Source organism: Hydra viridissima, unplaced genomic scaffold, assembly GCF_058129835.1.
Source record: "Hydra viridissima isolate aposymbiotic clone 2 unplaced genomic scaffold, HvirCarnegie_v1 scaffold_16, whole genome shotgun sequence".
NCBI classification, from domain to species: Eukaryota; Metazoa; Cnidaria; class Hydrozoa; order Anthoathecata; family Hydridae; genus Hydra; species Hydra viridissima.
Genome location: NW_028324315.1, coordinates 8,486,706 through 8,511,756, shown reverse-complemented (window position 1 = coordinate 8,511,756; position 25,051 = coordinate 8,486,706). Strand labels below are relative to the sequence as shown.

Below are 25,051 nucleotides of genomic sequence, written 5' to 3'. Positions count from 1 at the left end.
TTTTAATTTAGAAGCAAAAGGGATACTTTTTAGTTTTGAAAAATGTAATTTAATCAGCAGATATTCATCTTGATTGACACAAAAGTCAAAAAACAAGTAAAAAGTTATTGACAAGAAATAAAAAAAAATAAAAAAAATACTGGAAAGATAATCTATTACTATTATAATATAAATTGGATTAACTTACACATATGTATGTATGTAATTATTTATGTATGTATGTATGTATGTATGTATGTATGTATGTATGTATGTATGTATGTATGTATGTATGTATGTATGTATGTATGTATGTATGTATGTATGTATGTATGTATGTATGTATGTATGTATGTATGTATGTATGTATGTATGTATGTATGTATGTATGTATGTATGTATGTATGTATGTATGTATGTATGTATGTATGTATGTATGTATGTATGTATGTATGTATGTATGTATGTATGTATGTATGTATGTATGTATGTATGTATGTATGTATGTATGTATGTATGTATGTATGTATGTATGTATGTATGTATGTATGTATGTATGTATGTATGTATGTATGTATGTATGTATGTATGTATGTATGTATGTATGTATGTATGTATGTATGTATGTATGTATGTATGTATGTATGTATGTATGTATGTATGTATGTATGTATTAAATAATGATATAATGACATGTATGTATTAAATAATGATATAAAGTGATATAATAATAAGTTGAAAAATATAAAAATGTATACACAAATTATTATAACTTTTAAATATATTTAAAAAACATATATAAATAAATATAAAGATGCATAAAATAATATTTACTAATAAAAAAGGCAAGGTTTTTTTTTTCTAAATTAAACTTCTAAATTAAATTTCTATATTTAATTTCTATATTTAATTTCTAGTTTGAACTTCTAAAGTAAAATTCTAAATTAAATTTCTAATTAAAATTTCTAATTTAAATTTTCTTGTTAAAACTTTACTTGAAATTTCAAATTGAAATTTCTAATTTACATTTCTTCTTTAAATATCTGCTTTAACTTATTTCTATTGACTTTTTCTATCAAGTGCTTCTTTAAATTTCACTTTTAACTTTGTTTTTTATACTTCCATTTTAAGTTTCTAATTTAAATTTCTTAGTTGAAGTTTTGATAAAAATTATAATTTACTAAATTCTAATTTAAACTGCTAATTTACTATTATTTATTAATTTATTATTAATAAACTGCTTTTTTATTTTCTTTTTTTAATTTTTTCCTTTAAGTTTAAATTGAAGATATATATTTTTATATATATATATATATATATATATATATATATATATATATATATATATATATATATATATATATATATTTCATATTTTCTAATTGTAAGGCTTTCGTGTAGGGTTTTAGGTTTTGAATGTCTTTGTACGTACAGATGTGAATGATGCTTGAATGCTTTGTAAAATGATTGTGATCTGATTTAATTTTTACTTGGCGCATACAAATGTACACGCCAAGTAAAAGTTTGCACGCATTTTTTTCTGTTAATTCTGACTTTGACAGTCGCATACGATCTTTTCTGACTTAAAGAGCAATTAATTTTGCCAGCCTAGTTCTTATTTAACGTAAAGTTTAATTTTAAGAAAAATATTTAACTATAATTAATTATGATATTATTATGAGTTCGACATTTTGACCCTGCTAGCACACAACGTTGAAAAAACGTTGAAATAACGTTGATCGACGTTGATCAACGTTGTTACAACGTTGTTTCAACGTTGTTTGCTTGCTGGGGATTACTAATGAAATAAAAAATTTAATAGGTTAACAAAGTTATAAAAAAACTATAGAACTTTTAATTTTTTATTTCACTTTTACATAAAAGATCATTTGAAATTTATTTAAAACTTCTCCCAAGGGTCTTTTTATCTGAAACTTCACGTTTCTAATTTTCCGGCTGTAAAAAAATTATTTTTAACTTTACACTCTTTCGAACAAATTTTCATTCATTTGCATTTAATAATTTCATTCATTAACTCAATACAAAGTCATTTTTTCATATGGGTCCATCATATTTTTACTTTGATACAACTTCTATCATCTTCAAACTTTTTTATCGTACATTGGATAAAGAACTTACGATAAAAAGAAAATATAAAAATCTATTTTCATATTTCTTATACATGAACATTGATCGATTAAAACCATTTATTATAAAGTTGATAAAATAAGAACGGATATTAATTTTTTAATAATTTCGCATATTTTCAATTCAAACTTAAAAAAAGAAATTAAAAGAAAATGAAAAATAAGTGCATAAAATTAGAGCGACGAAATAAAATACAAAATTTTAATGAAATAATTCAGAAAAGAAAATTATAAACGAAATATAAAGAAGATTGAAATAGAGGAATTTTTATATATTTTTTTATAAACGAATTTATGGAAAAAGTTTAAATAACACACTCATTTAAAAACGTTTATAAGAAATGTTGCTCAGAAAAAAAAGTTTACCAGAAGTTTAAATTAGTGGTATAGCATAGAATTTCAAATTAATTTAAATTACTAATGACACCATCGATTTTCCAGTTCTCTCTGTTTCACAATACATTTCTATTCCTTTCGTGTCTTTAAAAGAACTTGCTATATTATTTTTTCTATCCAATTTTGATGGATGATTGATACCAAAAATATCCTTTCTTATTTCGTCAACTTAATAATAAAATTCTAAAGCTTCATTATATTTTCCAATATCACACAAACAGTTTGCTATAATATTTTTTGTATCCAATGTTGATGGATGATTGATACCTAAAATATCTGTTTGTATTTTATCAACTTTATTACAAATTTCTAAAGCTTCAAACCATTTTCCCATTCCACTCAAACAGTTTGCTATATTATTTTTTGAAAACCAATGTTGATGAATGATTGTTACCAAAAATTTCGGCTTGTATTTTATCAACTTGATAATAAGTTTCTAAAGCTTCGTTAATATTTCCCATATTCTTCAAACAACTTGTTATATTATTTTTTGTTGCCAATGCTGATGTATGTTTGATACCTAAAATGCCCGTTCTTATTTTATCAACTTAATAATAAATTCCAAAAGCTTTACTATGTTTTCCAATTCTATATAAACAATATGCTATAATATTTTTTGTATCAAATGTTGATGGATGATTGATACCTAAAATATCCGATCTTAATTTATCAACATTAAAATAAATTTTTAAAGCTTCATTATATTTTCCCATATCGCTTTAACAGTTTGCTGTACCATTTTTGGTATCCAGTATTGATGGATGATTGATACTTATAATATCTTTTCGTAGACTTTCAACTTGATATTAAAATTTCTAAAGCTTCATTATATTATCCCATTCAATATAAACATTTTGCTATATTATTTTTGGTAGCAAATGTTGATGGATTATTAATAACTAAATTATCAGATCGTATTTTATCAACATGAAAATAATTTTCTAAAGCTGCATTATATTTTCCCATTCGATATAAACAATTTGCTATACTACTTATTGTATCCAATGTTGATGGATGACTGATACCTAAATTATCCGTTCATAGTTTTTCAACTTAAGAATAAATTTCTGAAAATTAATTATATTTTCCCATACAATATTAACAGTTTGCTATGTTATTTTTTGTAGCCAAAGTTAAAGGATGATTGATACCTAAATTTTCCGTTTGAATTTTATCAACTTGATAATAAAGTTCTAAAGCCTCACTATGTTTTCCCATTTGATATAAACAGTTTGCTATACTATTTTTTGTATCCAATGTTGATGGATGATTGATACTTAAAATATCCGTTCTTATTTCATCAACTTTAAAATAAATTTCTAAAGCTTCTTTATATTTTCCCATATCGCACAAACAGTTTGCTGTACTATTTCTTGTATCCAATGTTGATGGATGTTTGATACCTAAATTATCCGTTCGTAGTTTTTCAACTTGAGAATAAATTTCTAAAGCATCATTATATTTTCCCATTCGATATAAACAGTTAGCTCTACTATTTTTTGTGGCCAATGTTGAAGGATGATTAATACCTAAAATGTCTTTTCGTATTTTTTCAACTTTATAATAAATATTTAAAGCTTCATAATATTTTCCCATATCACACAAACAGTTTGCTAAACTATTTTTTGTATCCAATGTTGAAGGTTGGTTGATATCTAAAAAATCCGTTTGTATATTATCAACTTCATAATAAATTTTTAAAGCTTCATTGCATTTTCCCATTACACTCAAACAGTTTGGTATATTATTTTTTGTATTCAATGTTGATGGATGTTTGTTACCTAAATTTTCTGATTGTATTTTTTCAACTTGACAATAAATTTCTAAAGTTTCATCAAATTTTCCAATTCCACACAAACAGATTGCTATATTAGTTTTTGTTACCAATGTTGATGGATATTTGATACCTAAAGTGTCCATTCTTAGTTTATCAACTTGATAATAAGTTTCTAAAGCCTTACTGTGTTTTCTTGTTCGATATAAACAGTTTGCTATACTATTTTTTGTATCCAATGTTGAAGGATGATTGATATCTAAAATATCCTTTTGTACACTCTAAAAACAATCCGTTAGAAAAAGTAGCGGACTGCGTGTCTCCGTTAACTTAACGAAGTAATTCGTTTCCAAAAACAACAAAATTAACGGAGTAAAGTTAACAAAATACGTAATCTTCGAAATTCCATTAATTCAACGGATTAAATAATAAAATACGTTAAAAAAAAATTTTTTTTTTTAAAAAGGTTACCGAAAGAAATTATGAAATGCTTCCTCTGTAGATTGTATTTTTCTTCATTACATGTCCTTTTTTCTCATTTTCGAAATTTACATGGATTGACTTCGAGAGGTTCAAAAGTCAAATGCACTTTTGATAAATGCAGTAGAGTTTTCCTAAGTTTCATAAAGTTAAGAAAACATTATGAAACCCAGCATTCAACAATAATTCCTGATGAGATCAAAGCTGCAAGTTCAACTACCACTACATGTGTTTTTTTTTATAAGCATAACGCTTATAAGCATATGGAGGCTCAGATTTGGAAAAAAAAAAGCATATGTAAGCATATCCGTGAGCCTCCATAAACTATTTTAAAAATTTGAATTTCATTTACTTAAAAATTTTAAATATATATATTTCTAAATTTATTATTTGTAAAAGAACAAAAGCTTGATAAATTTGTTCTTTTGCTGGACAATTTGAAGGGACAGATGCAGGAGAATTTTAAAGATGCTGTGGTTGCTGCTAAAGGACTTCTATGGTACGGTCTACCAAGTGTCACTGACCTTTGGCAACTAGTTGATGCAGGGTATGCTGCCACTCTGAAAAGACTTATTGTGATTGAACATCAAAAATGGCTCGATAGAGATAATCATTTTGATAGATGGTTCAGTAATACATTGCAAAAGAGAGACGAATTTTGATTACACATTGGGCAGGGGAAGCATGGAAAGCTTTAAACACTTCAACGTATGGCAATCAAAGGAAGAAATGTTGGACAATGACTGGGTGTTTAATGACTTCTGATGGCTCAGAAGATTTGCTTGTTAAACCAGAGGGCCTTGATAGTTACAAAGTGCCGCCACCATCCATTACAGATCCTGGCAGTGATCAACCCATAGGAAATCAGGGTGATATTCAACCGGTGGAGGTAGATAATGCTATAAATGAAAGTGCCAACAAAATTCTTCCAGATGACATCTTTATTGGTCCGGACGAGAAGGAATGCGAAGTTCATATCTTTGATTTCATTGATAACATTTGTATATAGTATGTATGTTTTATTTTTTGTTATTATACTATAACATTAATTCAGCTACATTAAAACCAAAGCAAATACAAAGCATAAGTCAACTTTTTATTTTTCTTATACCCATTAACCTTTAGTAACGCGCACACTTTAAGAAAGTATTGAAATAAGCATATTTTATTAGAAATATGCTTAAGCTTAAGCATACTTTTGAGCCTCTTTTAACTTTTTGCTTAAGCATACCCGAGCCTGTTTCAAAAATTTCATATGCTTATTTAAAAAAAAACATGTAGTTAGTTTCTTTTTATTCTGTTCGAGCGTATGTATGTATGTATGTATGTATGTATGTATGTATGTATGTATGTATGTATGTATGTATGTATGTTACATATATTTATATATATATATATATATATATATATATATATATATATATATATATATATATATATATATATATATAAATTTTTTCTTTTATATAAATTGTTTTCTGTAATTTTTTTTTAGATATCACTGATGAAGAAATAACAATTGAAAGCCAAAGGATTAACACAGATGACATTATTGAGGATGTAGAACAAACCACATCCATTAAGTTGGAAGTTTCAATTATGAAATTTTTTTCAGAATTATCTGCAAAAGGTAACATTACTTTAAGTAACTCACAAATGATAATGGAAAATATAATTGGAGTTGTAAATGACATATCATTTTTTGGTTCACAATTGCTTAAAGATCTGATAACCCAGTTAAGTTTATCACAGGATAATACAAGTATCAATGAAGATTTAATAAAAATGCAAAACATTTGTAATATAACAAATAACATTGATACAATTCATAAAAGGGAAAAGTGGTTAGTGGACAATGGTTTTTTTTATAAAACCGATAGAAATACCTCTTGGCATGCGATTAGAACAAAGATTTTCAGCTGGTTTAAAATGAATGCAATCTGTAATTGTAGAAGATAAATGTTATTTTGTTCCAATTGATCAGCTTCTTGCAAAGATAATGGAGTCTGCATCCGAAAAAATTATTTTTCCAATGTACCGTCCTAGTTCAATTCCAACAAGAATTAGAGATTTCTTTGACACAAAAAGATTTCACAGTCATCCTTTTCTCCAAAAATATCCAAAAACATTTTTACTTCAGTTTTTTGTTGATGCATTTGAAGTAACTAATGTGTTAGGAAGTCATACAATTGTTCATAAACTTGAGGCTTTATACATGCAAGTTAGAAATGTTTTGCCAGAGTATCAGTCCAAGACAGACAGCATTTATTTGATTGGAATATGGTATGTTTTAGATGCCAATATTACAAGCTATTCATATGATAACATTTTGAAAAATGTTTTATGTCAGCTCCAAGAATTAGAAAGTGAGCAAGGGGTTCAAGTTATAGTAAATGGAAAGAAAATAACTATTCATGCAATAATTGTCATTTTTTCTGCTGATAATTTAGGAGCACATTCCTTATTTGGTTTTATGGAAAGTTTTCGTGCCACCTATTTTTGTCGTTTTTGTAAATGTACTCAATCTGAATTGCAAGAAACCTATAGGTCAATAGTTTTTGAAAAACGAACAATAGCTGATTACAATCTGTGTGTAGTTGAGTCTCAATCAACTGATTATGATCCTTCCAAAACTGGCATAAAACATGATCGTCTTTAAACTGTCTTAATTGGTTTCACTGTACAGTGAAACCAGTTAAGATCATGCATACAATCTACAGCACTTTGTTCTATACATATAGAACAAAGTGCTGTAGACTGTATGCATGATTTGTTGGAAGGAGTAGTGCCGTTAGAAATATGTCTTGTGTTACGGACTCTTACAGACAAAAAAAATATTTCCCTTGTAGATATAAATAATGCAATAAATAATTTTAATTACTCCTTGGCAGACAAAAATAGCAAACCACCAGAAATAAATCTTCAGAATTTACGTATTAAAGCTGCTGACTCATGGTGCTTGATACGGAATTTGCCTTTCATGATAGGCAAATATATTCCAGATGAAGAACCCCACTGGAAACTTTTGGTTCTATTATTAAGACGTTTGGATATTATTTTTGCTCCTGAAATATTAGATGGTCTTACTACTCAACTTGAATTTTTAATCGAAGAGCATCATTACTACTTTAAATCAGTTTACCCAGAAAACAGATTAATCCCAAAGCATCACTTTATGCTGCATTACCCAGAGTGTATGGCTAAGTTTGGGCCATTAAGTAGATATTGGTGTATGCGATTTGAGGCAAAACATTGTTTTGCTAAAGAACTTTCTTCAGTTATACGTAACTTTAAAAACATCTGTTACTCAGTCATGCATCGATACCAATTGAAACTTGCTAATTGCTTATTTAGTAGGTCATTGTATTCAGATAATAAGCAGCTTGGTAAATGTGATAAGGTTATTATTGGAAATTTGCAGGTAGAAATTGGAAACACCATATGTGAATCATTGAATTTAAATATATTTGATGAGGTTTATGTTGCTCATTCAATTACTTGTTTTTTAGAGACATTTAGAGACAATTAGAGACGTTTCAAAAAAGTAATGTTGCAGTATTGCTAGGCGAAACACTTGGATTGCCAAGCACCCTTTTTTATGATCCTGTAAGTTATCATGGGTATCTTGACAGGGCTCTGGAAAATGCTAGGAGAAAATTGTTACGTGAGTATTTTATAACATTTGTATTATTATAAAAACATTGGCTTCTATTTTTCAATTGTGTTTCTCATTTTAATGTCATCATGAAACATTTAAAGTTGTATTATAAATATTTAAAGGAACTTCTACCCCCACCCAACTTTCATGGAGGAATCAGCTCATAGTAAAGTGGCACTACAAATTATAAATAAAATTGTTCTTAATTCATTCATTTACCTCTTATAATGGTAATAATTAAGAAAGTATTTACGATGTTCATTTAGCTTCAGCTAAAAAGCATTCATGGTCAAAAAAAAGGGAAGCAGATAAAATCAAAATACCTGATTCTACTGTTTTGGGGTCATTTACAGAACAAACAGAAGGAGCCTTGTGCTCAAAACAATTCAAAGAAGGGTGTCCTCGTGACTTGGCAGATTGTATGATTTGTGGAGGTTTATTTTCATTTTAAGTTTATGAGCATGTATACTAAATCTTCAATAATAGAATCCAGTTCAGTGGTTTTTCTAGATTGTGATTTAATTTTAATTTCATTTGCAAAATATTATATAATGGTGAAAAATTTTAAATAAACTGTCACTTTTATAAAGGTGTTTCAAACATTGAAGATGTTGAGAAACTAAGATATCTTGCCTTGTCGAGAGTTGAGGAAATAAAACAATGTACGCGATCTACCTTTTGTTTGCGTCAGACATGGATTGCAGATGAGAAACCAATCTTGTCTACTATTATAACAAATTATCCCAAATTTGCCTTAATTCCCAAACTGGTAATATTCTGTATTTGCTTTTATATATTTGAAATTTTATGTTTAAACATACTTTTTATTTTTTTATGTGTGACATATCTTTAACAATAACATTAAATGTTTTTTTTACTTGTAACACTTTCAGTGTCTAGTTTTAGAAATAACTTTTGCTTATACTACTATACTATACGATTAGATTTGTATTATATTCAATTATAAACTTTTGGACATCAATTGAATAGAATACACTCTGTCAAATTTTGTAACACCTTGCTTTTTTTTTCAAAAACCATTTTGTATTTGATAAGTTTTTTTGAAATAATATTGACTTTTTTAGATTGATATAGAATTTTCAACCAAATATCCTTTATGTAAGCTGAATGTAATGGATACGTTTTTGACTAAAATCGTTCAGCCACTGTTTCAGCATTGTGGACAAATGAAAGTTCTTTATCTGACAAATCTAGTCAATGCACCTAACCAGAGCAACATTGGTATACTCTTTGTATTTCAAATTTTATCAAAAAAATTTTTTTAAGCATACCGTTGAAAATGGTATGCTTTAAAAAAATTTTATGAAAAAATAATTATCTATTACCTAGATTGGAGAGTGTACAATGTATGCAAAATGTTATGCTATTTACTGCGACAAGGAGGAAAGCAAAGGAAATCTGCTCCTGAGATAATGGAACACATCATGATATGCAATGTAAGTATCATCTCTATAAAAGAAATTTTTGCCTAAAAAATTTTTATGCAATGTAATTAAGAAGAACAACCACCAGATACCTGATTTTTTGAGAGAAGAGAAACAGCAGTGAGGTGTTTAATCCTCAACAATAAATTTTATTGTTGAGGATTAAAAATAGTATTTTATTATTTAGGTAAGTGATGCAATCTCATATTTTGCAGAAAATCTTGATAACCCATATCCTGTACTGTTAATAGAAGGACAAGAAGGCAAAAAAATTTTATCAATAAAAATTGCATACGAAAAAAAAAAATCAATGCGGGCCAATCTATAATGGAAGGTATAGATCGAATGCTCAAACTTTACTGGTGTTTTAACATTCAATACAATCCGATTTCCAATTATTTTTGGCAGTTCATTCAAGCTTATTATGATCTTGGCTATGGAAAAAAAGCCTAAATGTGTTATTGAACTACTGGCTAATTTAATAAAATATACCACATAGTCATGTGGCAGTTTTTTTTATCACATCCCATGACCTATAATATTTAAGTGTCTTGAAAAACAATATTTTTTGAAAATGTTCTTTAGAGTGTAAATTTGTTTGCATTTTATAGCTTTACTCTAACTATCTTGATTTTCCAGATATTTGAGGTTTAATATTATTTTTATTCTTGTCCATATGGCTATAGGAAAAAGGTCTTACAAAATCATCAATAATTTTAATAAATTTTTAGATGACAAAACATTTAAATATTTTAAAAACTTTTACACTTCATTTTTAACCTGGAAAATAACTTGTTATCACTGTTAACTAAGTCAACCAATGACTAACAAATTAATGGCCATAATAATAGTTATAGTTTTATAAGTGTGTGATGACACGCAGCTCGTTTTATTGAGAAAGATATTCTTTTGATAAATTATTTTTAAAATCTTGTTTGTTAGAGTTTTATCTGTCAGCATATTTAAGTTAATTGCATAAAAAATAATAAAGTTTTGAATTGTTTTTTCTATAATCATATAACAATAAAAAAATAAATAGATGTGTTTTTTATATTTGTATTATAATCTTATATGTTTTTAGCTTTAATATATAGTTTAAGCAAGTTAAGGACTTACATGGACATCAGCTTACAATGGTTTAATCATGTTCATGTATTACAGTTATCTGTTCCTTGTTATTGTAATTTTTTTAAAATAAATTTGTCCGTTACATCAGACAAATATTTTAAAAAATGAGTTGTTAACAATATTTTTTGTTTACAGGATCTTTAAATCACATTTACATCGTAGATAAAAGGTTTGTTGCAATAAGTTTAATTTGCTAGCTTTTTTGTAGTTACACAGTTTTAGTATAAACTAAATGGTCATTTACACAATTTTCTTTATATGGCTTGTTTATATTCTTATAATTTGCTATTTTAGACACATGGCATGCAATATCACGCTGTAAGTTTAAATTAGTTGTAAAATTAAAAATTAGATTGTGATTTGCATTTCTTTTGATGGGGATATTTATTTAGGTTTGGTACAACTAAGTTTATGTATGTCTTGTTTATATTCGTTTAGAATTTGCTACTTAGACACGAGGGATGTGGTATCAAATTGAAATTCTGATATTGTTATTTGCAACTCTTTTGGTGAGCTTATTTATTTTTGTTTTAATTTATCGTTATTTAAGTTTAAGACCTTTTTTTTATTTTGTTCCTGACAGGTTTTGAAGTATGTGGAAATTATAGAACCTTTTAGTTATCAGATAAGATTATCTTTTGTTACACATTTTTATTAAAGATATTATTAAGTTATTGCATTGAACTTTATCTTTAGAAAATGGTATCAGAAATTTATAAAATAAAAAAATTTCTATTATCAATTTAAAAATAAAGAATTATCAATGAATATATTTCTTAAAGGTAATTAGTAAAATTTTATTTTCATTTCATACTATTTATATCATTTAGGTTCCATATTTTCTTTATTGTATTTTATGTTATATTTACCTTTAGGAATTGACAACACGTTGCTGGAATTGAAGCGTGAAACATGGAAATATATTTAAAAATATATTTTTAAAAAAACTATTTTGATTGTAATTAAAAGTTTGTGTACTGAATTACATTATTATAAATATTTGGTTAGTTTTTAATGTCCAGTTAAAGAGTTTTTGAAGCTTGCTAACAAATTGAGCACTATATTTCTCCCAACCATGTTAGTTTGTATAATTAGTACTGCTTGTATCAGATAGTAATTATTACATTTATAATGGTAAGAACCAATGTGTATTAAGAATATTTTTATGAAATAATTCCTGTATTAAAAAATGTAAGGATTATTTTATTATCAAATTCCAATATTATGTGGCTTAATTCATCTTTAATTATAATGGAGTGATTTAAACTGATTATTCCCTACAATAACGTATACACTAACGTAATAACTCCTTTATTTAATAGGATTGTTTTGTCGGAAAAATATCAACGGACTTCAATCCGTTAAAACTTTAATCCGTTAACCTAACGGAAAAGCCGTTGGTGCAATAGCGACGGATTGATCTGTTACCCAATTCGTTGTATACAATGGATATTTTTTTAGAGTGTATTTTATCAACTTGATAATAAATTTCTAAAGCTTCATTATATTTTCCCATTCCATACAAACAGTTTGCTATATTATTTTTTGTACCCAATGTTGATGGATTATTGATATCTAAGATGCCCGTTATCTTTTTTTAACTTGATATTAAATTTCTTAAGTTTCTTTATATTTTCCTATATCACACAAACAGTTTGCTATGCTATGATTTCTATCCAATGTTGGAGGATGATTGATACCTAAAATATCCGGGTTTTTTTATCAACTTTTTAATAAATTTCTAAAGCTTTATTATATTTTCCCATTCCACTCAAACAATTTGCTATATTTTTTTAAATATTTAATGTTGATGGATGATGGTTTCCTAATATTTCCGTTTGTATTTTATTAACATGATAATAAATTTCTTAAGTTTCATGTTTATTGCTTATTGATAGAAACATTTTTTTGATAAGAAACTTTGTATACTCCCACTCTGTTGATGGAACACTTCACACATTTCTTGTTTGTTAATACGAATAATCTGGATCAAATGGTTATAGAAGTTCTTCCCATCTTCAACGTTGTCCTTTACCATTTCCAACTCTAACTTTAGAAAATGAATGATGTTTACGTTGCATATTTCTGTAATTTCTTTGAGGTTTTGATAACATTTACACGCTGTGTCTGATGTAATTTCGTGCATCTCGTACCTATCATTGTCATTGTCGATACATTTAAGCAACGAATAACTTACTAGTAAACTTATTGCTCGATTTATCAAAAGCTGTTCTTTTATTTTCAGGTGTTTAACATAATCAAATACCTTGATGAAACATTTTTGTAATGAGTTGACTGTCGCAATACAATAAATGGTTTAAAATTTTTATTGATTTTTCATTCGATGCTTCTATTTTGTTTAATACTATGCTAATTGATGTTATAGTAACTTTGATCCTACTTCAGTTTGGATACCTCCCTCGAGTATTTTGAAAGGATATCATCGAATAAGATCTAAATATTCCTGCAGAGAAACGCTGTTGTTGTTTATATAGAGAATGGCAAGATTAATTGCGAGTGGATGATATTGAAGCACTTTGGTTATTTCGTTTAGTTTTTCTTCATCGTTTGTTAATATTTGTTTTATACTTCTTTTTGCGAAAAGTAACGCATCTTGAGGCGAGAAAGAGTTAATTTGTACTTGATTAACATTGGTAGACCATGATTTCGATTGTGATGTTACCAAAGTAAATTAATTTTTTTTTATTTGATACTTATTTTTCAAAATTCTCATCGTCGACGTTGTCGAAGACGTAAAGCGTTTTTTGTCTTTCAAAATAGTGATGTATTTTTCTAGAAACTGCTTCAATATCGAACGGATCGCCTTGAGAATCTCTTACGCTTAACCCTAGTTGGTGACAGAGATTAGTTATAGAAACTTGTATTTTATCAAATGCTGCATCCACCAACACAATACTTTCAAAATGGTTGTTATAAAGTTCTGCATACTTTCTTTCCTCTTTCAGACATTCCAGTTAAAATCGTGATTGATTTACCCGAATCGTTTGTTTGGCACACGTATTTATGAAATTGATTAAGTTCATCGTCACGTGAAAAGAAGGCTTTTGTCGGCGGTAGGATACCGAAAATCCAGTGTTGGGATATTAACTCTAAAATACAAAAACTTTTCAATTTTAACTACACAGTGACCTTTTTAAGGAATTTTCAGACGTTATTTTTTGAACTTCATTTCGCTGTTAACTTTTTTTAACCACCCACCCCCCACTTAACCACCCACCCTCCCCCAAAGGGGGAGGGTGGGAGGTTAAAATGTGCAGTTCAGAAGGGCTGCAAAAAAAAATTGAGACAGCGAGACTTGGAGTCTCTGTCACATTCAGCTTTTATTTCATATTTTTAAATAATCAATATTGTTAACTAAGTAATTAAATATAATAATGTTATAAATAGACCTTTTTTGAACTTAATTCAAGTGTGAGTTTAATCTGCAAATTTGCTTAATGATTTTGCTGGTAAAAATAGCCTGAAAGATTTGTGACAAAATAGCTAAATAAATTAAAGAAAGTTTTTCATAAATGTTCGTGTTATGTAAAAAAAATCTTTTAATAGTCTTTATTGTTAACTTTTTTTGTATATTTTGTGTTTTGTTTTTTTTTATCTCTATTAAATATTCAGGGGAAGCAGGAGAACTTCGGCATGCAACGGCGGTGTCGTACAAATTTATTTCCCCCATGAAATTATTTCCGAGCCGCACGCTTATTGGCTTAAGAGGTCCGTCCGAAAAAAAACTAAAAAACACCCATATAAACTTATCAACAACACCCGTAAAATTTTATTCCGATATTGATTTAAAGTGAGTATAGTTTTACAATAATTTTTAATAAATATATAAATTGTCATATTCTGATATATTACTTTTACATTTATTCTTAAGCAATGCCTAAGATCAATGCTAAAACTCAAGAGTTACGTCTTAAAGAGATTAGGCAGTACGCAATCGAGGGTAGGTAAGCAAACACTGTTTTGAACAGTGAAAAACGAGGGCTAAAATTAGCTGCAAAGAATTTTACAGGAATAGGCAAGTCAGTACTCATAAAATATTCAGTTTTAAGTTAAAGCTTTTTATACATGTTTGAACTATGTTTATAAAATGGTTAAATTTTCAGATGGACGTTTGTACTATAATAGAGATGAATCTCAACGACTTGTCTTATATAGTCAAGAAGAAAGAAGGAGGGTTCTCTTAAACTTTGTTAAAAACTTGCTGTTGTTTTAGCTACTGCTTTGATTAACACTCTTCATATGTATGGTCCACCAAAAAAAGGAATCACTGATCAAGGAAGAGAATTTGTAAATGAGGTAAATGCTAAAAGGTTTTCTAAAACTTTCATCTTCTTTGTGGTACTTAAATTTTTTTATTAATTATTTTTAATTTTTTTGTTATATAGCTTAACCATCAAATTTTTCAATTAATGGACATCAGCATACCATCCTCAAAGTAATGGTCAAGATGAACGCACAAATCAAACTTTTAAGCGTGCTTTAAGCAAGTATACTAATAATGAGATGAATGACTGGGATTGGTTTGATAGTCTTTATAATTTTAACTCATTTTCTCTAAAATGTACGATTTCATTTATTACTATTTTCTTTTTTGATGATTTATATTAGTTACACATCTGCAATTGCTTATGGGCTGAACATACCATGCCAGAAATCTACAAAGATGACTCCATTTTATCTAATGTATTTAAAACATCTTCCAGGTATTTAGGTGATAAATGATCAGAATGAGACTGATGCACAGTGGGCCTAGATGGCAAAGTTTTAGAAATAGGATCATAACTTATGATTAAGAAATCCGAAAAAACTCATTGAGGACTTTTTAGAAAGATAGTTTTTTGCTGATTATAGAAAAATTTAAATTTTTAATAATAAACTAAATTTGTGGGCTGGGTTCAAATTACCATATTTGGTCATTTTTAATAAACTATTATTTTTTGATAAATACTCAAAGTTAAACTTTTTTTAGATGACAATTAAAAAAGTAATTTATTAGATATACTTAAAGAGAATAAAATTCAATAGTTTAAATAATATAGGGGTTGGTTTCTTCTGTTTTATTGATAAGAAGTGTAGAATTTAAAAACAAGTATTCTGTCGAATTTGGATTTAAAATAATGTTAGTATAATAAAATTATAAGAAAAGAGTTCTAATGATTTGAACTTGCAACATATATTTGAAGATAAAATGTTAAAACATTAAAAACTTTATAATTAATCATAAACAAGGTTTTCAAACATATCATCAAAATTTTTCTTTGTTTTTGAAAACATACGCTCATGAGATCTGCTTGTATACTCATTTGAACCACAATCTTGGCATAACTTTGCAGGATGCGAATGGATAATTCGGTTTAAAACAAAAGGATCCGATTTCTCTAAAATACGACTCATTACATATATAAGTTGTTCTAGATTTGATATCTTACGAGAGATAAGTTTTAAATAGTTTCTAATATCTTTGTTGTTTGCTTCAAGACCTTCCTCCAATAAATTGCCAAGGCCATAACCATCATAAAGAGTTATTAAAGCAGCTGAATGATGAAGGACTCCATGAAGAGTGTGGTTAATTTGTGCCCATGGCATATTTGTAATAATGTTAAGAGTAGCATTATTGCATAACTCCTGAAATTTGTCTATTTTAATTTTACGCTGAAAAGAAATTATACGAAGTATTAAACTGATTTTAGAATGTAGTAGTAACATGCTATCTTTGTACATAGGAGAGCATAGATCATTTATGCTAGAAATTAGTTCTTCAAAAAAAATCTAAGGCCTTATGACCCTGTTGTAGATGTCCCTCCCTTCTCACCAGAGTTACATATCTAATCGCAGTCCAGTGTTTTCTTTTATTTTAGTAATAACTCTGTTTTTTGCATTACGTATTGGTTCACAAAGTGGTCCAGTTTTTTTAACACAAAGTCTATAATCTATATGACACCGATAAAATAGTTTTAAAAACCAGATAGTGCTATATATTTATATGAATGTGTTATACTTAAACTTCTGAAAGAGTATATTTTACTGATCACTATGTATATAGTCCACCAAATCAGAAAACTTCTATTAAGTAATTATGGCATTTTAGAGATTTTTTCGCGCCTCTTTTTCGCGCATTTTTTGTCTATTTGTGACCATCTTTAACTCGCAAAGGAGTCAGAGAAATACTAGAAATTATTCACCGGTATCATCTATTAATGAATGGTTGTGATCGTTTAGACCAATCTTACTAAAGCAGTAACATAGCCTGACACTAAATGCTGCCAAGTCATACCTCTGCTATAAGTTAACCGCTTGGCTGGCAAGGTTATCAATCTAGCTCAATATAATGCCAACTCACACCACTTTAAAAACATGGAAACAATATAATTTAAACATATATACAACTGCAAACAAATATGGTTTTATATAACACACATAAACACATTTTATAACAATATTAAATGACAGATATATTTATCAAAAACTATAAAAAATATACATATATATTAAAACAATAAATTTATACAAACAAAATGTGCTCACAACTTACAAACAGTAAATTTTCAAAATAAAAATCTTAAGACCATAAATTAAGAACATTAGAAAATATAACATTATTTGTGTAACACTTTTCACCTACCACACCTTGAATGAGATGTTTATTAATTTTGAAAAACAAACTATTAAATGCTCTCATTCTTGAACATGCAACATATTGTTGACCATCAGAGAAAAATGGTTTTTTTGAGATATACCCCAACTCTATTAAATGTTTGACCGTGACTTTTATTAATTGTCATTGAATAAGCCAATCTGACAGGAAACTCACGACGTTTCAGAACAAAAGGTAAATTAGAACCTGATGGAGCCAACTGAATTTGAGGAACAAAAACCCTTTACCACCAGAAACACCTGTCAAATCCTCTGCATCAATAGAATTATTTTGAAGAGCACAAACTTTTATTCCAGTACCAATGCATAACCCAGCTTTGAGATCTAAATATCTAAGTAGCATTATTACACAACCAATTTTCAATTTTAAACAATGAGGTGGCATACCTGAAGGAGTTAAACTATTCAAACACTCAACAGGAAAGTCATTTCTTTCATTAAGGTCATCAGTATCAATTTGATCAGCACTTAAATAAATTTTGACCTTACCCGGCAGACATTCAAGCACTTCTTCATTTATTGATAATGAATCAACTTTAGTTGGTGTTAAAATCATGCATTTAGAATAACCATTTTGATCAGCATCTCCGAAAATCTTTTCAACAATCCATTTATTTTCTCTAATAATGCACTGATTTGGTATTTTAATGCATCTTTTATAAGGATCCTCCTCTTTGACAGGTATTGTTCCATTCCCAAGTTTTAGTAGCCATTGGGAAAATTCACCTTCCCCATCTTGTACTCTCATATTTTCAGTTCATGCAAACTTCTGCACCAATTGCCAATGCAAAGAACATTTTATACACGATTCTACTATCTCAGCTGGTTGTCCTCCTTTCACAACAGGCAGAATTTGCGTAAAGTCACCACCAAAAAGAATGATTTTTCCTCAGAATGGAAAGTTGTTGTTGCAAATATCTTTTAACAACCTATCAATTGCATTTAATTCTTTACATGCTCATGTAAGACACTATACTCGTTGCTTCTCAGTTTGTTTCGGTTATTTCTGATGAAAGCAAGGCGCTGGCCTTTGATTTTAACATACGCATCTTTTATGGCAAAAAACTGTTTCAGCAATAGCATATTGCTGAAACAGTTTTTTGCCATAAAAGAGTGAAGAAAAAAATTGTCTAACTGAAAGTTTATATTGTAATACTGAGAAAATGTAACATGATTTCTAACCAATGTAGCACGTTCAGGGTTGTGAACCAATTGATTATGCCAACCAGCATCACCTCTTGGAAAAAATAGAGGATAAACCATAGGATCTAAGTTGGAAGACATACTTGATAGAGTTTTAAGAGGATGACCTCTTGGGTAAATAACATCTTTCCTGGAAACAGGTAGTACACCAACAAATACAACTGCAACTTCATTATGTGAAGGGAGACTGATAGCGATTATAGCAATTTATGCTGGAACATCATGATTCCAAAATATTTATAGCAAAATCATGTAGTAAACAGCGCTAAAGACAAAAAATCAAATTGAGATAAAACAAATTGTATATATAGCAAAATAATTTGTATTGGCTTTTAGTAAATGATTAAAAGCAGTGATTTTTAACAAAATTACCTATTTAACATTTTTAATAACAGACACAAACATGAAGTTAAGCCAAATGCCTATTAACTCAAAAGATAACAAAAAAACATCACAGCAACAACACACACCATAAGTTAATATATGTATATAATATAACTTAAGTAAGATAATATTCATATATAACAAAACATAAGTAACAACATTACGCAAAATGTTATTAAAATACATTATTATGCATTTTTAGAATAATCTTTAATAATAAAGGCTTGAAAACAGCTAGACCTAAAGCAGTAACAGTTTGACACTAAACACCATCGTGTAACCCTCTGTTAAAAGTACATCACTTGGCTGGCAAAGTTGACAAATCTTGCTCTAAACGTTTACCAAGTCACAGCACTTTGAAAACACGCAAACAACATAATATAAACATATGTACCAACTATAAACACAATAAATGTGTTTAAATATGTATATAAGGTTAAATATATATACCTCATATACATATTTAAACACATTTTTAAAACAATCATATAACACATATCAACACACACACAAACAATAAAAAAACACTTTACATTATTATAAAAACACATTGATAAAACAGCTATAAGTGTGCAAATAAAAATTTTAAAAATGATGCCAGAAAATTTAAAAAGATACAAAATATATATTTACAAACAATACTCTTCACCTTCTTTTTTTTTCATAAGAACTGTAATCCTCACAACAAAATTTAACCTTTACATACTATAACATGTGACATGCCATGTCAGTGCTGGCACAAAATTTTAATTTATTTTCTAAATTTTCTAAAAAAGAACAATAATAGTTAATAGCATCACAGAAATTTCAAAGTAGTAATAATTTCAAAGTAGTAATAACCATTTTATGGAAATAGCATTAGTATAACTTTAAATAACATCCATACCCTTATTTTCCTTCTAAAAAATAAAATAACAAAAATAAAACTGCAAAAAAAGAAAAGCTAAAACAAACAAAATATAAACGATTTAAAAAATTAAAATCCTTTCTACTTTTTCTGATAAAAATTGAGAAAGTTTTAGTAAAAGGTGCATAAAATGTTCTAATAGCAAAACTGCAAGTTTCTATATAAAACTCAGTTTTCTTTGATTTTTGCTAATAAGACTTGTGTCAAATGAGCGTTTAAATGCTCCGCTCAGTTTAACTGCCGTAACAACTAAGAAATCACTCAGCAATGCTGACTAGTTTTGAGCATAAACGATTGTTTATGATAATATGTTCGAGGTGTATGAAAGGTCATACAGGATACGATGCTTCTTGCACGGTTGCATCAATGAGATGTAAAGTTTCGTTAAGAACAATTATTTATAATAATATTCTCTTTTTGCAGTGTTCAATACAAGTTCAAAACTCACAAATAGCTAATAGAATTAAAATGTTCATTAACTGCAAGTTTGTTTCCTTTAAGGAAACAAAAGAACTCTTTCCAGTTTTAAGGGACCGCACTCAGTATAAAATTGAAGACAATAATTGACTTTTTCTCTTCTACAAGTGCCCAACCGCATTAACGTCGCGCACCTTTTAATAATGTTAGTAGTCCTTATCCGAGCCTCAAGTCTACTCGAGACGGCTAAAAACATTAACTTTTCATCATCCTTTTGTTTGCAGACAATAGTACTGTCAAAGAGTCAGCTATTTTCCCCTCCTAAACAACCTGAACATGGTTTAGGCTAGTCTCCCCTCTTAAACAACCTGAACGTGGCTTATTTCAAAAACATCCCAGCAAACATAAAGACGTCTTTTAGCCGTGTAAAAGACGGCGTTTCAAGATCGAAGAAGACGTCTTAGAGATGTCTTAAAAATGTCTCCGTTGTCCGTCGAAAAGACGTCGTACTCAAGATTGTTTACAGAGGCCTTACTGAAGACAGCCTAAAGATTTGTTTAATTATATTTTAAGAAAACTGTGCAGTATTAATGGTATATTTAAGTTGCTACTACCGATTATAATGGATTGACAACATTAAAACCACCATTAAGCAAGTTCAAGTTCGTACTATGTGTTTTAGAAACATTATTAAAGAAGAAAAAGAAAACTATTAAAATAAAAAAACGCAAATAATTTTAAAAAGTATATATAATACAGTTAGCTGGATTGTTACCAACTATCTTTTTACTAAACAATTTATACAACATATAGTAATATATACAATATACACAATAAAAAAGAATATTTCTTTTTAGTTTTAGTTCATTTTTACAATACTGTCCAATTTGCTGTTTAATTTCAACATTTGAAACCTTTTCAAATCTTCTCTTTACAACTGCTAAAAATCAAATAAAGCATCATGTAGGATATATTTATCAAATATATTGGAAATAAATTTAACTTAACATAGATTTTGAACAAAATTAAAAGTTGAATAATTTAAACTTGTTTTAGATTACCTTCTATTAAGCCATACAGTTTAGTTGATAATAAACCAACCTTTCCACCAGAAGCTTTTAAATTGAACTGTGTCAACAGGTTATTTGTAAATAATCTAAAAAACATATCGAATTAATAATAAATTTATAAAAAATATTAAACAATTTTTAATTATTGATTTCCATAATTACTATACATAAAAAATATATTTACCACACACAAATACAAAAAATGATTGCTATACAAAACGTAATAAAAAAACCTATTCATGACCATCTTGTCAGTTGTTTAAAATCTTCTGCACCTAAAAAACTGAGCTCTTTAACCTAAATAAAAGTTTGGCAAAATAATTATACAAAAATAACTATTTTCACTTTTAATTTATATGGATTATTAAGTTTTATATATGGATAAAGATTTACCAAATCAAGACAAACACAATCATTCTCTAAACTTTTGATAAAATCCTCATACTCTGCAATAGTGTCTAATTTCCTGATTGCAAAATTACTATGGGGTTGTTTGTTTGAAGCTAAAATGATCTCCTGGTTTTCAAGAACCTTTGAAACCATCTTGAACATCATGTGCTGGTATTCTAAATTATATGAAGAAAATGAAGAAAGAAATATATAGAATCCAAAACATTTCTTAATACATTTTCAAAATTATCTACAACTATTATTCTTATACCTAAAAAAAATCCAAATGTGAGTACAAACACTCTCCACATTTTACTTACTGCAAATAAAAAAATCAAGTAAATGTTAAAGAGCTTACTTCCAACTTCCATAGGAAACTTATTTTTAAGTAACTTCTCGGGTCCAAGCGCTTCAATCATGGTTTTTTTCTTGTATGTCTGTTTTCTAAAGCTTTTTGTTTGCTTCTGATGAATGAGGTATAACTAAAGCAAAAAAAAAATTATGTATATAAATAAAAAACAGTTATTTTTTTTAATCGACAACAGATCTTTTTTAAAAATTTTTGGTACTTTTTTTTTATTAATACATGTTTTTCTTATTTGAATGCCTGTCCAAGGCTGAGGCTTTAGCTCCTCGAGACCACAAAAGGTGAGGGATAAGAGGAAAGGGGAACTTACAATTTTTTTGTTTAGAGTCTATAAAAAAAAAAAAATTATACATAAAAAAAAATTTGATTGTTCCATTTCAGTTGATTGTGAAGATAAAAATAAGTGAGGCAAACATAAAGTTAACAATAAAAGAATATTCCAACTTTAATGAACAAAAAATATAGTAGAAAATTCAAAAGTAATACATACATAGTGCACCAGAATACGAAGGTGATTGTTCCTCTGTTGTTAAATGTAGAGGTAAAAAAGTGTCAGCTAAAAGTAAGAATTCAGTAATAGTGTAGATTAAAAATATATAAATCCTAATTTTGAAAAAATTGAAAATTAAGAGACAAAGTGTACCAGAACACAGATTAGATTGTTTGAAGGTAGATCCAGATGAGAAATGAGAGTCAAAAGATCTTTTTAATGATTTTTTTTCAACACAGATTTAAAAACTGGTGGGGGCAAAGGAAAATCAGGTAACTCTAAAACATAACAGTTTTATTATTTAATTTTCTATTAGTATTTATTCAAACATATTAATTTACAATATAGATACAAGATAGTTCTTGCCCAAATCATGGTGTAAAACAAAATCATGAAAAAAAAAAAAAAATTAAGACGTCTTATGTTTGCTGGGATTAGTGCTTTACAAATTTGAGCACGTGCTCGTTTTAGCATAGTAGTGGACCAAAAAAGTGATGTAGGTCATGGGACTCGGCGCTTCAGTCTCTTCGAAACACCATGGTGACAAAATCATGACCCTGACGATAAGGACACTTTATCCTCTACACTAGTAATTGGAACAAAGCACAAATGTTTTTCTTTCTCCCTTTTTGCATACTTAGCCGTCCACTAATCGCTAACATTAACATATAATTCAGTTAAAACCGCTAAACTTATTTAAATATATATTTGATGCCTATATTTGCTGTGTATTCATATGTTTTTACGTATATGTGGTCGGTATAAAAATACTTAAATACAGTCCAGTTCACCAAAATGTTGTAAACTACAATTTTTAAATAAAGCAATCGCTTAAATCAAAAGTGCATATTGGTTATTATTTAAAGCGCTAGTTGCCTTACACTGGCGTAGCATAGTGGAATGTTATAAGTGAATTCGTACGTCGTATAAGTTCAATGCGAATGTCGCGCCGCTATTCGAATTTTAATTTTTGTTTTTGCGAACAACTTATTTTTAGTTCTCTAGATCCGGTTATTTCAGCGTTTACAATAAGCACAGAAGCTTAGATGTATTATGTAACATTAGTTAAGCGAACATTGATACTCAGCAAGAGCCAAGAGAATTAGGCTAGATATAATCCGAGCAAAAACTTAACCCTATTATAAATGTCAACTTTCAAAACGAATATTTTATACCAGGCTAGAAACTTGAAAATTAATATGGAGACTAGAAGACTAGGCCAGAAACGGAAGAACTTAATTGGAATTAGACCTTACAGAAACTTATTCCAATTAGTAATGACAATTCCTGAAAAATCGAATATTGACATTAGGCTAGAACTAAGAGAATTAGGCTAGACCTTTAAAAGTGATATTGAGACTAGACTAAAAACTGAAGAATTCGACCACCGAGCAGAACTTTAATCACACCGAGCAGAAACTTAATCCAAATAGAAATGCCAAAGTTATAAAAAACGAATTTTAACGCCAGGATATATCTAAGAGAATTAGGCTAGGCTATATCTAAGAGAATTAGGCTAGAAGAAAACCAAGCGGAAACTTAAATCAGTTAGAAATGACAATTTCATAAAAAATCGAATATAGACACGAGGCCAGATTTAATAGAATAGAGCTAGAACTAAGAAAATTAGGCTAAAAATACACTGAACATGAACTTTATCAAAGTATATTTGTCAGTGTTCAAAACGAATATGGACACTAGGTTAGAACGAAGAATTTTGGACTAGAAAGACATTTGGCTGAAACTTTTTCCAATAAGAAATTTCAGCTCTTCAAATACGAATATTGACACCAGGCAAGAGCTTTAAATTGAATATTCAAACTAGGCTATAAATTAAAGAAATGGAACCGATTCATATCGAGCAGAAACATCTTCCATTTAGAAAAGCCGATTCTTAAAAAACGATGATGACACAAGGCTAGATCTAAGAGAATAAGGCTAGAAATACCTTTAGGAGAACCTTTATCTAATCAGAAGTTTCAATTTTAAAACGAATATTGACACCAGGCTAGAATTAAGAGAATAAGGCTAGAAATACATTTAGGAGAACCTTAATTTGATCAAAAACTGAATCAGAAATTTCAATTCTAAAGGAAATAAAGGATTTTTTGGATAACATTTATGACTCACAGGTATTAGGT

The 25,051-nt window shown here is 28.2% G+C and overlaps 3 protein-coding genes and 1 pseudogene across 8 annotated transcripts; 2 read left to right on the top strand and 2 right to left on the bottom strand.

Moving 5' to 3' along the window:
- The first annotated feature begins 4,629 nt into the window (after positions 1-4,629).
- LOC149877934 (uncharacterized) lies at positions 4,630-8,418 on the top strand. 2 transcript variants are annotated; one of them, XR_016447846.1, is made up of 3 exons: positions 4,630-5,784; positions 6,272-8,197; positions 8,286-8,418. XR_016447846.1 is itself a non-coding variant. In XM_090073718.1 (2 exons), exon 2 carries the CDS (start codon positions 6,710-6,712, stop codon positions 7,433-7,435), a length of 726 nt encoding a protein of 241 aa, XP_089929844.1. In that variant the 5' UTR covers positions 4,630-5,784; positions 6,272-6,709; the 3' UTR covers positions 7,436-8,418. The 2 variants fall into 2 exon arrangements, 1 of the variants encoding a protein (XP_089929844.1); XM_090073718.1 differs by having other exon boundaries at positions 6,272-8,418.
- On the top strand, positions 7,538-12,113 carry LOC145191527 (uncharacterized; annotated as a pseudogene). The gene is made up of 11 exons (XR_016447820.1): positions 7,538-8,251; positions 8,296-8,440; positions 8,701-8,868; positions 9,025-9,203; positions 9,520-9,676; positions 9,785-9,891; positions 10,067-11,176; positions 11,302-11,325; positions 11,446-11,516; positions 11,704-11,789; positions 11,883-12,113. The product of XR_016447820.1 is annotated as an uncharacterized LOC145191527 (transcript).
- Positions 12,114-17,143: 5,030 nt separating this feature from the next.
- On the bottom strand, positions 17,144-20,201 carry LOC149877933 (uncharacterized). Of its 3 annotated transcripts, none has more exons than XM_090074412.1 (2): positions 19,919-20,201; positions 17,144-19,150 (listed from the first exon to the last, which is right to left on the bottom strand). In XM_090074412.1, exon 2 carries the CDS (start codon positions 18,428-18,430, stop codon positions 17,846-17,848), a length of 585 nt encoding a protein of 194 aa, XP_089930538.1. In that variant the 5' UTR covers positions 18,431-19,150; positions 19,919-20,201; the 3' UTR covers positions 17,144-17,845. The 3 variants fall into 3 exon arrangements, with proteins under 3 accessions (XP_089930538.1, XP_089930537.1, XP_089930539.1); XM_090074411.1 differs by lacking the exon at positions 19,919-20,201 and adding an exon at positions 19,258-19,903; XM_090074413.1 differs by lacking the exon at positions 19,919-20,201 and adding an exon at positions 19,510-19,903.
- Positions 20,202-21,954: 1,753 nt separating this feature from the next.
- On the bottom strand, positions 21,955-23,755 carry LOC149877932 (uncharacterized). 2 transcript variants are annotated; one of them, XM_090074391.1, is made up of 4 exons: positions 23,064-23,755; positions 22,911-22,976; positions 22,412-22,535; positions 21,955-22,229 (listed from the first exon to the last, which is right to left on the bottom strand). In XM_090074391.1, the coding sequence occupies exons 3-4, from the start codon at positions 22,470-22,472 to the stop codon at positions 21,985-21,987; spliced, it is 306 nt and encodes a 101-aa protein (XP_089930517.1). In that variant the 5' UTR covers positions 22,473-22,535; positions 22,911-22,976; positions 23,064-23,755; the 3' UTR covers positions 21,955-21,984. The 2 variants fall into 2 exon arrangements, with proteins under 2 accessions (XP_089930517.1, XP_089930516.1); XM_090074390.1 differs by having other exon boundaries at positions 22,911-23,755.
- Positions 23,756-25,051: the final 1,296 nt, after the last annotated feature.

Excerpts from the sequence above, each read along its gene's own strand:
- LOC149877933 (XM_090074412.1), bottom strand. The coding sequence starts at position 18,430 with ATGAGAGTACAAGATGGGGAAGGTGAATTTTCCCAATGGCTACTAAAA.
- LOC149877934 (XM_090073718.1), top strand. The coding sequence starts at position 6,710 with ATGCAATCTGTAATTGTAGAAGATAAATGTTATTTTGTTCCAATTGAT.
- LOC149877932 (XM_090074390.1), bottom strand. The coding sequence starts at position 22,472 with ATGATTGAAGCGCTTGGACCCGAGAAGTTACTTAAAAATAAGTTTCCT. Across the intron at positions 22,230-22,411 it reads GTTTCCTATGGAAGTTGGAA|AATACCAGCACATGATGTTC; the intron begins GTAAGCTCTTTA and ends CATATAATTTAG.